The sequence below is a fragment of the Microtus pennsylvanicus genome, chromosome 4 (assembly GCF_037038515.1).
Source record: "Microtus pennsylvanicus isolate mMicPen1 chromosome 4, mMicPen1.hap1, whole genome shotgun sequence".
Taxonomy (NCBI): Eukaryota; Metazoa; Chordata; class Mammalia; order Rodentia; family Cricetidae; genus Microtus; species Microtus pennsylvanicus.
In genome coordinates, this window is record NC_134582.1 from 68,828,626 (window position 1) to 68,843,401 (window position 14,776).

At 40.5% G+C, this 14,776-nt stretch overlaps 1 protein-coding gene across 1 annotated transcript in view; it reads right to left on the reverse strand.

Annotated features, from left to right (window-relative positions):
- The window catches only part of Rbbp8 (RB binding protein 8, endonuclease), a 69,993-nt gene extending 56,979 nt beyond the window's left edge, over window positions 1-13,014 (reverse strand). Inside the window, exons 1-2 of the mRNA XM_075969296.1 lie at window positions 12,837-13,014; window positions 8,538-8,744 (exon numbers count right to left, since the gene is read on the reverse strand). Coding sequence (XP_075825411.1) covers window positions 8,538-8,646 — 109 coding nt within the window. The 5' untranslated portion in view covers window positions 8,647-8,744; window positions 12,837-13,014. The remainder of the gene's footprint in view (window positions 1-8,537; window positions 8,745-12,836) is intronic.
- Between the last annotated feature and the right edge of the window lie 1,762 nt (window positions 13,015-14,776).

Genomic DNA, 14,776 nt, shown 5'->3' on the forward strand with positions numbered 1-14,776 from the left:
CAGAAGGTATCTAAAGAATGGCACTAGAATTTTTAACTCTAGACACACTCTTTTCAATTTTACTTAAGTCTGATATAAAACAAAACGGCAAGAGAAAATATTCATAAATACGGTATTTCTAATTTTCATGGCAGTAACCAATAAAATAAAATCACCAAATAAGCATAAAACATTGTCTACAATACTACTAGCAACTTAATATAAATGCAAAACAAAATAATTAATTACTAATTATAAAAATGATAGTGTTGAGCATTGATAAAGGGTTGTAAAACTATACCCCAGACTTTTCTGGAGATACTGGAGACCAGTACAGTCTCTGGAAAACAATTTAGCAGTATGTCCAAAGTTATTCACATCAGTACCTGAATTCTTGGGTTCTAATCTATATAGAAACTCATAATAACGAAAGTATTCAATGTAAAAATATTTAGAAATGTCTTTACAAAATATATATAAAGTACCACTTGCTGGAATAATAGCCTGTTTAACAAACCACACTATCTCAGTTATAATAGACCAATGTGGGAGTCCCCTCTGTGTGTTGCTTTTCTTGGTTAATGAATAAAGAAACTGCCTTGACCTGTTGATAGGGCAGAAATTAGGTAGGCGGGGAAGACAGAACTGAATGCTGGGAGAAGAAAAGAGTCAGAGAGACGCCATGGATCCTCCGCCTGAGACAGAGCTAGAGCTAATGGGCCAAGCAGTGATTTAATTAATACAGTTTCTAAACAGACTAGGTTCCCACAAAGCCAGTACATGCAGTAGAATCAAAACCCAGTGCCTTTGTCCTTGACTTCTCAGTCAGCCCTCCTTGTCAGCCACATTCAGAGAGTCCGGTTTGATCACAGGCTCCATCAGTCCCAGTCCAGCTGGCGTGACTGCTCTTAGGACTGGAGAGGGAGGGAGAGGGGGGGTGGGGGAGGGGGAGGGAAATGGGAGGAGGGGAGGAGGTGAAAATTTGTAATAATAATAATAAGAAAAATATAAAACAGGAGGAAACCGCTCTCAAAAAAAAATTAATACAGTTTCTGTGTGGTTATTTTGGGGCTAAGCTAGCTGAGTGGCCAGGACAAACAAGCGGCCTGGCTCTCCTTGCAACAATAGACAACCTTTACAATCCTCAAAGGCTCTTCAAACACACACTAAACTGGGCCCTGTGGTGTGTAACTGTAATATTGGCACTTAGGCTGGAGCAGCATGATCACAAGCTATATCTGTCTTTTTTTTAAAAAAAGTCAAATTAGCTGAATTTTTCTACTTTAATACAGCCTTTCTCTTTATCCTCTCTACAAATTTGATTAACGTGAGAGTAAAAGGACTATTTACTTTGATTTCTAATTAAGTTCTTACTATTCTGTAATTTCTTCAGTTAGAAATATTATACTTAAAAATAAATTGCCTAGAAATTGTTAATATTCTCTAAGAATTTCATTTCCTTTCTCTTTTTAAAGGTTGGGTCTCCCAGACTGGAGAAATGGCTCAGGCGGTTAAGAAACCGACTGCTCTTCAGAACTAGGGTTTGATTCCCAGCACCCACATGGTGGCTCCAGTTCCAGGGAATCTGAAGCTGTCTTCTGACCACATGGACATCAGGTATGCATATGATACACATGCAGGCAAAACACTAATACATGTAAAATATATCTTGGAAAAAATTAAAATCTTGGGGGCTGGAGGGGTTGCTCTTCCAGAGAATGAAGGTTCCAATCCCAGCACCACTTGGCTGTTCCTAACCACCTATAATGCCAGTCTTAAGGGAGGTGACATGCTCGTCTAGCTTTGAAGGGTAGCAGCACAGACATACATAAAGGCAAAACAATCATACGCATAAAAATAAAATATACTTAAAAATTTAAAACAAATCAGCATCTGATTATTATATATATCAGTATGATATATATATCAATATGATATACTGATATATTACTCAGGCTGGCCTCAAACTCACTATGTAGCCCAGGCTGGGTCTCAAACTCACAATCCTCCTGTCTCAGCCTGCTAAACGCTGAGAATTTAGGTGTGTGCCACCATGTTCATCTAAGATTATCTTGTATGGGACAGAATTAGTTATTAGTTGAATGCTTTCTGAATAATAAAAGATTATTTATTTACTAGCTGCCTTTCGTAGTTCATGGACAATAGTAAATTACACTCTTACACCAATATGATGTGTCTAGAAACACTAATGCACTTAATTCTAAGAACAATTACTTCGAAGTATCTGTAATTACTACAATCTTGGATAACATAACTTAGGGAGAACTTTTTTAAAATGTTCCTGTTAATCCTTGTCAAGACAGACACCGACGGGGAAGTCTGTCTTACTCTCCTTATTGCCTCTAGTGGTGTCAGGAAACCCAATAAGCAAATGGAAGGCTCTGAAGAATTTGGGGGCTAGAATTACAGTTTTGCTCTCTCTTGAGTTTGGCCTCTAGGAAGTGTTTAATGAATATGACACATTTTACCCTTGGTTTTACAACCTATCGTTCAACTAAATAAAATATTATTAATAAGGAAGTGTAAAAAGGCATAGACATTACAGTACCTTTAGTAGGGCAGCTATACATTAGAAACAATCAAATGTTCTTCAACTTAAGTAACATCTAACAATAAAACCTACTTCAGAGACAGAGAATGGCAAGTTTGAGGCCACCTTGTGCTACACACCAAGACTCTCTCTGAAGCAATTAACTATTGATACCTGAACAATTTGGACAGATCTCAAAAGAGATTGTGCTGAGTAAAACTTATCAATTTCAAAAGGTTATTTTTTATGACTCCACTTATGCAACATTCTTGAAATGAAAAATTAGAGATGAAAATGAGAATACTAATGGAATAAACTGGAGAGGAAGGAAGAAGGAAGGAGGTAAGTGGCAGAGTAGTACACACAATCTACATATCACTAAAATGTACACAACTAAACACACAAGTCTAGGTTTCACATACACACAAGTGTACATACAGAACCAATAAAAATTTCTTTGTTGTGATAATATATAATATACATAAAGTGTAATCAGTATGGTGGCTCACATCAATAATCCCAGCATTAGAAGGTTGAGGTTAGAGGACTTCATGAGTTTAAGGCCAACCTGGGTTATAGAGTGACTTTCAAAGGAAGCAAATAAAACTATACAATATACTACCAGTGGGAAAACCGAGGTAAAGGGTATGCGGGATCTCTGCACTCTTTCTTAAAAATTACATGTGACTTAAAATAGTAAGAAAAAAATGATTTGATTTTAAAAGATTTGCAAAACAATAAGGGAAAGCTTATAACTGGTAAAAGTAAATTGGTGTGCTTTTATTTAAAATAATAACAATCCTTCACAGCTGCTGAATTCCTAACCCTGAATTTCCTTCTCTTTGGGTAATGACGACAAACTCCAGAGCCTTGGAAGCACTCAGCAAAGCATCACTCATGCAGAATGAAGAACTTATGCCCCATAAAATAAAGACTGGAGTCAGCAGTTTTTGTCTCTTCTTCTCAAAATGTGGGGATTTTTATTTGCTGACAGATTTTCTTGTTTTTAATTTTGGCTGACTTCTAAAACTCAGGTCTGCTTTTGCTAGTGAAAAAGAGCCAAAGATGAAGTGGATGCTTGCCATAAAATAAAGATTCTTTATTTTTCAGACAAGAAACAATGAAGTGTAAAATCCATATAAACTTCAAAAGAAAATTCTTGGGAAATATGGAAAGAACTCTCTTTTATCTTACAAGCATTCAACACCTGTGCGGCATTTGTTCTGTCATGTGGATCAGCTCTGAAACATGTTCATGTGTACGTGTGTTTTTAAATTTTAGCATTTGCTATTCATCAAGTCAATTAGGTATCTACAATTAGAACCCCTATAAAGTGAGCTTTAATCCTGCTCCACACCCATCGGAAGGAATGAGGCTATACAACAATGCAGCTCCTGTATGAACAGGTAGTCTGTTCAACAAAGTATTTGGAATCCTAACACTAGCAACCTGAGAACCTACTGAGGAAACAGTCCTCAAAAGACTAAGTACTATAGGACATCAATTAATCATATACCTATTCATTCTATGAATTTTGAAGGAAACCAAACAATCAAGGGCAAGTATATGTTGTTATATTACACTAAACAAGTTTAAGAGGTCATAAATGAGACAAGAGTTCAATTTGTAATGTATAAGCAAAAATCAATGCTACTAATTCCTGTTTTAGTTTTTTATCCAGATAAAAAAAAATCACAGGTAATGGCTACTGTCACTTTAGTTATTTATGTTATTTAAATAGAAATGATTAAACTAGTACCACTTTTAAAATAAGTAACAGCTTAATAGATCAAATAATTTGATTTTACCCCCAAAATCCTATTTCTCTAACTATATAATCAATTATTTCTATTCTAAAATGAAAACATAATTTTTTGTTTTCTCAAGACAGGGTTTCTCTGGATAGCTTTGGAGCCTGTCCTAGAACTTGCTCTGCAGACCACGCTGGCCTCAAACTCACAGAGACCCACTTGTCTCTGCCTACCTAGTGCTAGGATTAAAGGTGTGTGCCACTACTGCCTGGCTTTGAAAACTTATATTTATGAAATCGGCTGTACTTAATGTATATGTACTTTAATATTTAATTATCTCAAACTAATTGCTGTGTATTTCACTGACTTTATAGCAGGTATGAATGCAAGTAATAAAATAATATGTGAAAGCTACTTAGAGAGCTCTTAATGAAAAGGTCCTGGTTCCATGAACCAAAACTGTTGATTCTCTAGTCATAATGTAATTTTTTGACGAAACATTTTCAAGTAAGCAGAACAATGAACAACCAAAATCAGACTCAAGGTGTAGTTGTGCTGTCATGGTAGAGCCTCCAACCTGTTCCATTTTCTTTAATCAGCTGCAATTATGTCCCCTAAACCGCCCAGTTTTCTATGAAAATGACTTATGAGACACAGAAATTATATTAACTGAGATGTGATAGCAGAAGCTAGTGTGAACAGAGAACACTATAAAATGATATGAAAAGCAAATATTCTAAATTCTGCTTTATTACCTGTGCTTTTAATAAACCTGACTCTGAGATTTAAAAAAAAAAAACCCTATCCAAATATACTCTTAGGACTTTTAAAATTTAAAGGATTCTGAAACTTTTATTAAAATATGAAAATTCTATTAGAACCCGTTATTCTGAATTCAAAGCATAGAGTTGTCTATTCTCAGTAACAACTTAGACACTAGAATGAACAATGAAGGATACAATTATGCTAAAAAGAGTAAAAATTTAGTGACAAGTATCGCTAGGATAACCCCTGTAAAGAATGCAGCTTGCAAATTGCTGATTTTCAGCATAAGAGACCACTTATTCTTTCTTAGTTTTAAAAGAAATGCATGTAGCTTATTATATCATGATCAGTGAACAGAGTTTTGTATATGGCATATCATCGATATTGTTTTATTATGTTTTGGTCAAACGAATCAAACAAGAAATCCCAAATGCTATATACAGCAGGGTATACAGATACATGTAATTTCTTATGGGTATATTTCCTTTGCTGTCTATGTAAAAATTATGCATCTCAAATACTGTTTACTTTTCCTATTATTTCTTCTTTGTCTTTTACTGCATGAAGCTTTAAAATGTAGTGAGTCAATTTTGATTCCTATATATACTTCAAAACCTGCAATGTCCAGACATGTCTGTATTTGATGTCTTGCAAACAGCTTCTTGTATTGGTTTTTCTAAATAGATCGCCCACCTTTTTTTTTTAAAGTAAGCATCCCCTAGGCAGGTCTTTGATGTTATTACATAGTCCAATTTTATATGGAACTATACCACATTGACAAATGAGTAATAATTAAAAAAAAGTCCTCTTTTGTTTTGAAATATCTAGTAACCCAAACTAAATTTTTAAATGACATCAATTTTCTACAAATAGTGTTTACCATGCTAAGCATGGTGGCACATGCCTGTGATCCCAAGTCTAGGAGGCTGAGGCAGGAAGAAATTGAGTCCGAGGCCTGCCTGGGTTACATAGCAATTTCTAGACCAGCTGGGCTAGTTTCAAATAGAAACTCTGTCCTATATGAACAAAAACCACACCTCCAAGAATCCATAAGCAGGAAACAAGCCTGCTTCTTATCCCCTATCCTCCTAATGTTTTTGTAGCACATACATTCCTGGGACTACGAAGCCTATTAAAGAACAGCAACAAGGACTGCAAACATAAAAGAATGATCTACTATAAAACAAAGGTCAGCTATCTACTGTGTAGTATTTGTCAGATTTAATAACAATTATGCGCTTTGCTCAACGAATATATCATTTATTTTCTTAATGCTGCTTCATAAAATAGAGGTCTCCTGAAGACCCTGTTTATGGAAGAACAAAAAGTAGAAACCTGTCAAAATATATTTCCCTATTAAATTAAGACAGAAAATAAAACTTTAAATGGTATTTTAGTCAGTTTTCTAGCACTAGAACAAGATACTTGGCTAGGCAGTGGTGGTGCACGCCTTTAATCACAAAACTGTCTTGAGGCTTGCTGTTGGGCAGGACAACCTGAGTTTGATGTCCATGGGACAGACACTCCTCCCTATAAATTAATAAATAAGTGTTTTATAAATAAAATAATCAATATTTGAGACTTTTTGCTAAAAGTTTTTTTTCCAGTATCCCACTGGCAGGTGTCTGCAACAGACATTCACTGAACACGGTTGCTCTCTCAGAATGATGGTGATAATGAACATATATTGGTTATTGTATGCCAGGCACCATCCATACACTCCATACACATTCAGTTATGTAATGCAATCAGAGATCATCTTCATATACACGAGGCATCTGAAACAGCACAAAGTTAAATAACTTGTACAGTTACCATCTCTACTCAAATCAGATAACTTACAGGCTTCTCCACTGTAACTCATGCCTCTGTCTCAATACAGCACCTCTTGAATCCGCTCACAACCAATAGAAGTAGAGTACTCAAGAGCCAGTCCTAGCTGGTGTGTTGGTCCACACCTTTAAGCCTACCACTTGAGAGGCAGAGGTAGGATGATCCCCAAATTCAAGGCTAATATGGTCTACAGAATGAATTCTGTAGATAGCCAGGGCTACACAGAGAAGCCCTGTCTTGAACCACTTCTCCAAAAGAGCTATCCTAAAAATAAAGTTGGTGAGAGTCTCTCAGCATGAACATACTGCTAACCTGAACACATGTGCTTTTTACCTACATGCTGAACAGACCCCCACCACATTACCACTTAGAAATAAACCAGCTATCTATAATTCTTTGGGGGGGGAATCAAGATCTCATTTTCAATTTTTCTAAAGTCTTCTCAGGAAACTCTGTCTTTCTCATCCTCCCATCACCTTTTTTACCTGGATGTACCCAACTGTAAAGCCTGATCTGAAAGAAAATCATAAGCACATACTGGTTTTCCCCTTATCTTCTGAATACAATACACTACATTAAAATTCTATCACACAGCAAATACTCAAAATACATTCTGAGATGAATATCTCTATGTACACTGGGACTTACAGGTTCCTTTAATAGTTCAGAATCTTCTGAGGCTGTTATCATAAGGTTAAATTACACTCAGAACTGATGGGGGCTCACACTTCAGCGTCACTGCAGTGCGATGTTAAAGGTGTGGGACACTGGAATACCGAGCTCATGGCTGCAGGGGACAATCAGGAAAGACTCACAGGAGACTCACAGGATTGGGAGTGTAAGAGTGGGAGAGCACTCACTCGGCATACGTGAGTGGCTTCCCTCCTCAGCATCCCCACAAAAAAACACCTAATCTGTAACAGGGAACCTTTCTCACATATAAAGAAACTCTATCATACATTAAAGATCTGAGAAAAACCTTAAACTTCTGATCCTCTTGCCTCTCCCTCTGAAGGGCTTGGATTATAGGTGTGTGCCATAGTATCTGGTTTGTGTGGTACTGAGAGATCTACCTGAGTATACAAGCCAGGCAAACACTCCACCAACAGAGCTGCATCCCTTGGCCCCAAGGTATCTTCAATACAGATATTTATATGCTCATCCTAACTACATCTACTTAATCTTCTGTACATTCCTGCAATCCATGAGTATATGACTGCTTCCATGACCATCTGGCAGCCTACAGCAGCTTTGAAAAGAGGCTGACATTCACGTTTGTAGGAGAGTTCAGTAGCAAACAGCTCCTAAAAGGTTTGTCATTTACTTGAATGACCCTTTTACGTCTAGAGATAATCTTGCAAATAACAGTAGAAAAAAAAAGATAAAAGATTACATAACAGTTACGATCTCAATGAAATCAGAATTCAAATCTAAGTCTTCAGTTAATAAATTCTACTGGTTTTTTTTAGCATATTTCCACAAGTAACAAATGACAAGTCTATAAAAACTATGGTCAAATCATAAAGCATTACAACAGTAAATGCCCTTTAAAGGTGGAACATTTGCTCCTAAACAAAATTATTTCTATGTAAAATATATAAAACTATCAAAGCTAGTTTCTATTACTATAGCCTCAAGCACTTGAGGAAAGACTTTACCTTGTACTTCCTTATCATGAGATTCTTTTAGTTTTGTCCAGAGCTCCTTGAAGTCACTGGACACATCTGCAGAGTTAGGGCTTCCACAGTTGCTTCCCGAAATGCTCATCTTCTTAGCAGGCCTCACACTTCTATTTGTGTATGTTTCCCCGGACCTTTCTAGTTACCTTACATAGGTATGAGGTTGTCTCCAAAGTGTTCAAATACCTGAAATGACAAATTACAACGTGTCATCTTTCGCACATCTGCTTATGTAATTTGAAATCAGGATGAAAGTCCAAGTCCAGCTATTTTTAAGTTTTCTTTATCTATTTACAAGCAATTATTTGGAGACTTTAGGAAGAGAGAGAAAAGAAGATAATGGTGAGAGCAGAGTGTGGTTGAGAGGCAACGGCAGGCGGAGATCTGAGTTCAAAGCCAGCCTGGTCTATGCAGTGCTAGGGCTACATAGTGTTACATAGTATGAGACCCTGTGCCGTTGAGAGAGAGAGAGAGAGAGAGAGAGAGAGAGAGAGAGAGAGAGAGAGAGAGAGAGAGAAGAAGAAGAAGAAGAAGAAGAAGAAGAAGAAGAAGAAGAAGAAGAAGAAGAAGAAGAAGAAGAAGAAGAAGAAGAGGAGGAGAAGGAGGAGGAAGAGGAGGAGAAAAGATAGCAGTGAGAAAACTATGGTTTCAGTTGTTGGCTTTCACACAGGATAAATCTCGGCTGGTTTCCAGTTTTCCATCTAAGAAGGAATAATCACTCGTTTTATGTTAAAGTTAAAGGGCTCTAATAATATTGAAATGTTTACAATCGTTCACAGTCAGTACTCATTCATCCTTATAAAATGTACTGGCCAGCTGTGCTGGCTTATGCTTACAATTGGAATACTCTGGAGGTGGGGGAGGATCTCAAATTCAAGGTTGGCCTGGGCTACATAAAAAGACCCTATCTTTAAAAGAAGAAAAGAGAGAAGAGGGAAGGGGGCCTGCAAGATGAATCAGCAAGTAAAACACCACCAGGCCTGACAACTCGAGTTTGATCCCTGGAAGATGAAAGAAAGAACTGACTCCAACCAGGTGGCTTCTGACCTCCACTGTCCTGTGGCATGGGCACATATGTCCACCACATAGTAAATAAATAAATGCAGTAATGATAAATATGCAAGGAATGAGAATGTAGGTAAGAAGTGCTTGCTGAGCACAGAGAAGGCCCTGGGTTCAATCCCTACACTGAAAAAAATTACTGCTTTAACTTTTGGAGAGATGTGCAGTGCAACACTTATAATGAACCAGGTAAGAAAACACCCCGAAATATTCCTGATTTTATAATCTCTTACATCCACGCACGCTATAACACAAGGAAGATGGCTGACATAGTAAAGCATGGGAGGATCTATGTGTATTTCTAGGAATAAGTCAATATGATACACATACAGCTCTTTCTATTTAGAGTACAAAACTATTAGGGTAATGTACTCTGTGACTCTTACATAGTGCCAACCAACGATTAACTTTACAACTGATGCAGCCCCTAAAAAGAAGTAACAGACTATTCAGGAACTCAAGTGGTTTCATAAATATTTTAAACTGTTTTCTTACCTGAAACCATTAATTAGCTATCATTACAAAAGTAACCTATTGGGCATGGTGACTCACGCCTGAATCTTAGCACTGGGAAGGCTGAGGGGAGAAGTCTGCTCCAAGTTCCAGGCTGTCCTTCTCAAGAAAAATAATGGAAGAAAGCAGAGGAGATAGGAGGAAGGGAGCACAACACAGAAGGCCCTGGAGATGTAGCTCAGTGGGTAAGTGTGCATCTGGCACTCACAAGGCTCTGGGCTCCATTCTCGGCAATAGACAGAGGCAGGAAGAGCTGTAATTCAAGGCCATCTGCTCTCCAGCTACAGAGAGTTTGAGGCCGGCCTGGGATGCATAGTCTCCGTACAAAAACAACTCCCGGATAGAGAACCGGCTGTGTTTAAAGAGCACTGGCTGCTTTTTCAGAGAACCCAAGTTCAAGTCCTAGCACCCAACAACAGCTCACAACCTTTCACAACTCCAGTCCCAGGGAATCTGACACCCTCTTCTAGTCTCCAGGGACACCAGGCATGCATGACACCCATGCACATAAAATAAAAATGAGTCTCAGAAACAAAAACTAAAACTAAAACAACTTTCAGAGGAGCAATAATGCATTCAACCTGATTAACCCATTACTTTGGCTGGACATGATGGTAGCACCTTTAATCCCAGCACTCAAGAGGTAGAGGCAGATTTCTGCGTTCCAGGCCAACATGGTCTACAAAGTTTCAAGACAGCCAGGGCTACCCAGAGAAAATCTGTCTTGAAAAACAAAAACAAACAAAAAAAACCTCCATTACTTTGTATTCTAACCTAAAATTAAAAAAGAAATAAGATTCTGTGAGTTCAAGGCTAGCCTGGTCTACACATCAAGTTCCAGGACAGGCAGGGCTACCCAGAGAAACCCTGTCTGGAAAAACCACCACAAAACAAAATGATGTTCGCAAGCTCTTGGTCACCTGCACTGCACTACAGACACAACACACTTTTACTAAGAGCTACAAAGTTGCAGTAGCTTTCTAAAGAGTCAGAATAAATGATCATATATAGATTTCAAATAATCTTATTAATTTTAGGGGGAGCACTAAGTTATTGTTAAATCGCATGAATGCAATAATGATACAGTCACTTAAACTTTTTAGAAATTTTTATTTCTTATAGTACTAGGAACAGAATCCAGAGCTTCATGGTGAGGTTTCTACCATTGAGATTTATTTTCAGCTCCATTTTCCTTTTTCCACTAAGGTTTTGTCTGTTACAGGAATAGTATGGAATAAATTAATTCTCTGGAATTGGTTTGAAAATGGGTGTGGGTGGAGAGATGAAACAAGAACACATTAGTCTGGCAATTATTGAAGCTGAATGATAATAATGCTAATGTCTCTCTCGTGAATATTCACTTCAAATTAATTTTTAAAAGTGAGATGAGGAATGTTAAAACAATTTTGCTTCACGAGCCTGTTTTTAGCTTAGCCATAAGATACATTATGGCCAATAAGAGACTACACTTAGTTATATATAGTAGCATATGGGTTATACTTTTAATAATAATTCTAGTGAGTGAATTATCAGAACTCTACAAAGAGGTACAACTATTAACTCCAGTACAGACAGAGTGGGTTATTTCAGGGTTAGGATTTGAGTCCCAAACTATACTTCTCTGTAGTGAGAAATAAAGTATGGCAGGTGGTGGTAGCTCACACCTTTAATCCCAGCACTTGGGAGGCAAGAGGCAGGCGGATCTCTGAGTTAGAGGCCAGCCTGGTCTACAAAAGCAAGTTCCAGGGCAGCCAGAGCTACTCAAGCAAACCCTGTCGAAACGAAGGAAGGAAGGAGGGAAGAAAGGAAGAAGGAAAGAAAAAAATAAAGTTTAAAGGTTTAATAACTTTAATGGGAAGCTTAAAAGTGAGTTAACAGTTTAAACTAAGTATCTTTTAGGAAATGCTTCAATGACGAGGTAGTTAAAATAACGCAGTGCTTTTGTTGTTTTGAAACAGGGTCTATTTAGCCCAGGCTGACCTAGAAGGCCTAGGCAGACCAGGATGGCTTCCGAACTCATATGGAGACCTGTTCGCATCTGCGTGCGCTGCCACCACGACCGCTCAGCTACATAAAACACCATTAATACCAAGTTTGCAAATTTCGGTTCACGACTTCCTTCCCGTCTACCCGCTCGTCCAGCACTTTGGAGCCCATCTTTTAGCTCTGAACCGTTATTCGCTGCGCACCGCACCCTTGTCCCCTCCACACTCCGGTCTCGCGCTCTCTGCGGGCACAAAGGCTAGGTGTGTCCTCGGCATCGCGAGCCTGCACACCGAAGATGCTCGGCATGGCCAGGCGGTCACGCCACACAAGGGAAACGCAGGGCCGGTAGGCGCCCCTCTCCCGAGCAAAGCGCAGGCTCGCCAAGCCCTCTACAATTTCGTCTCCAGCCGCCGCCCTGCAGACACCCCTCAGCAGGTCACACCGAGGGCGCTCCCGAGGGTGCCCGAAAAGCGCGCGCTGCACGGCGGCGCATGCGCGGGGCGGGCTCAGTGCCGAGGGGCGCGCCGTCGCGGGAGCCCGAGACTCAGCGTGGACCCGGAGCGCGGCGCGTCCTCCGGGACGGCCCGGGACCAGCCTCCCTCGCCGGGTGCCTCACGCCTCGCCGCCGCCGCGGCCTCTCCTAGAGCGCGGCTCTCGGCCGGAAGTGGCGGCTCCGACTCCGCTCACCGGGTATGGGGAAGGAGAGCCTGTACTCACCGCTCCGAGCCTCCCTGGAAGCCCTCGGGAGCGCAAGGCCGACAGCGGTGTCTTCCGGGCCGGGAAGGCCCCGCCGCTTGCTCCTACCCTCCTTCCGCGGCGTTCCCTCCCTCGCCAGGCGGCCGGACCCACGGCGGGGGACGGCCACAGCCTCCCGGAGGAAGGCCGGAGGGCGCCCGGCCCCGCCCGGCCCGAGCCCTGCGGCGTCACGTGACGTCAGCGGGAGTTCCCGCGGCCGGCGGGCGTCACGCCCCTCTCCCCCAGCTGCTGGGCGGCGGAGGAGGGGCTGCGGATGCGGACCCGGATGGAGGATGCTCGGGAGATGAGCCGCCCCGGGGGCCCGGAGGCTTGGCGAGCCCCGGTTCGTGGAATTCCCTGGCACATTGTCCAGCCGACCTGTTGTGAACTTGATCGCGAGCCCTGGGTCGGACGAAAGTTAGTTAGCCATGACCGTGTGAGCCCAGCACGATTCAAGGCCGGCGTGCTGCACCACACGGAGAGTTAAGATGGATAGATGTTTCAGCCTTAATTGCCTACAGTTTAGTGATGGATCCGAGAGTACTGAATTTGAACGCCATATTTCAAAACGGTTGCCGAAGTTAAATGATGAGTTTCTTTCAAGTGCCGAGTAAGAAATTAGAAGTCTAGAATCGTTAAAACTTTTTTGTGCTTTTGTTGTTGAAACGAATGTTGAGTGCCCCATGCAAGCTTTAAACTCAGTATGCATGATCTTGAACTCTTGATTCTCCTGTTGCTGTCTTCTGAATGATGGTATTATACTATTATATAGGCATATGGCAGCCACCACACCAGGTCACTTTATTTTACTTTTAGACAGTGCTGGGCATCCAACCCAGGGCTTTGCGCATGTTAGGTAAGCACTCTACCAACGGAGCCACATTCCTAGCTCTTCGCTAATTCTTTTAAAATCAGGATTTCCTGTGGGTTGTTTTAAGGTTCAAAGTCTAGGGGGAGGGCCAATTCGAATACAAACAGCAGATTCTCCAGTGAAACAAATAGATGGAATTACAATATCTTTTTAAACCAACCCAATAGTTTTCTGTGATGCTTAGGTGTCCCCGGAGACCTAGGAATACTACAGGCTTTGAAAGTTGAATAGTGTGGACACGGAGACCAAGCCTGTAATCCCAGCACTGAGAAGGCTTAAACAGCGGTGAGACTGGGGAGTTTGAGGCCAGCCTAGAAGGCAGTTTACCACTCATCTCCGATCTCAATGGCTAACACTCTTTGGAACTGAACACTCCAGAGTATTTTTGTCATATTTTCCCACTGCCATGCAACCATCTTTAAGGAGCTCCCAGCATTCATTACTGTTACAGTACCTTCCCAGTTATAGTTTAAGAGTTTATGTGCATGCATGTTTGCCTACATTTATGTATGTGTACCATATGCATGCTTGGTACCTGCAGAGGCCAGAAGAGGGTTTTGGATGCCCTGGACCTGGAGTTGTGGGTGCTCCTGAGCCACCATGTAGAAACTGGGAACAGAACCTGGGCCTCTGCAGAAACTGCTGAGTCATCTCTCCAGCTCCCTGCTTCCTCATCTTGAAAGACTTAATCAAAGAATGAAAACTATTAGATTTTTTTCCAACAAACACTCTACCATGAAGTTATGTACCCAGTCCTGTTATGCTATTGTTAGCACAACATATAGTCTCTAATTGTCAGAGTGAAACTTGTATAGTTTCTAATAGAAATAGGAAATGTAGATGGTGTGCTCCATGATCGCAGCCCTTGGGGAGGCCAGGAGGCTGAATAGGACAATTGCTGTGAACCTAATACCAGCCTATACTACATAGCCAGGCCTTTCCTTAACCAAAAACAAAACAAAACACCTCTCTGTATGTAATCCATTTATATAAATCAGAATCCATGTAAACATCTTTAAACATCCTATGAAATCCATCACCAATCCCTGTC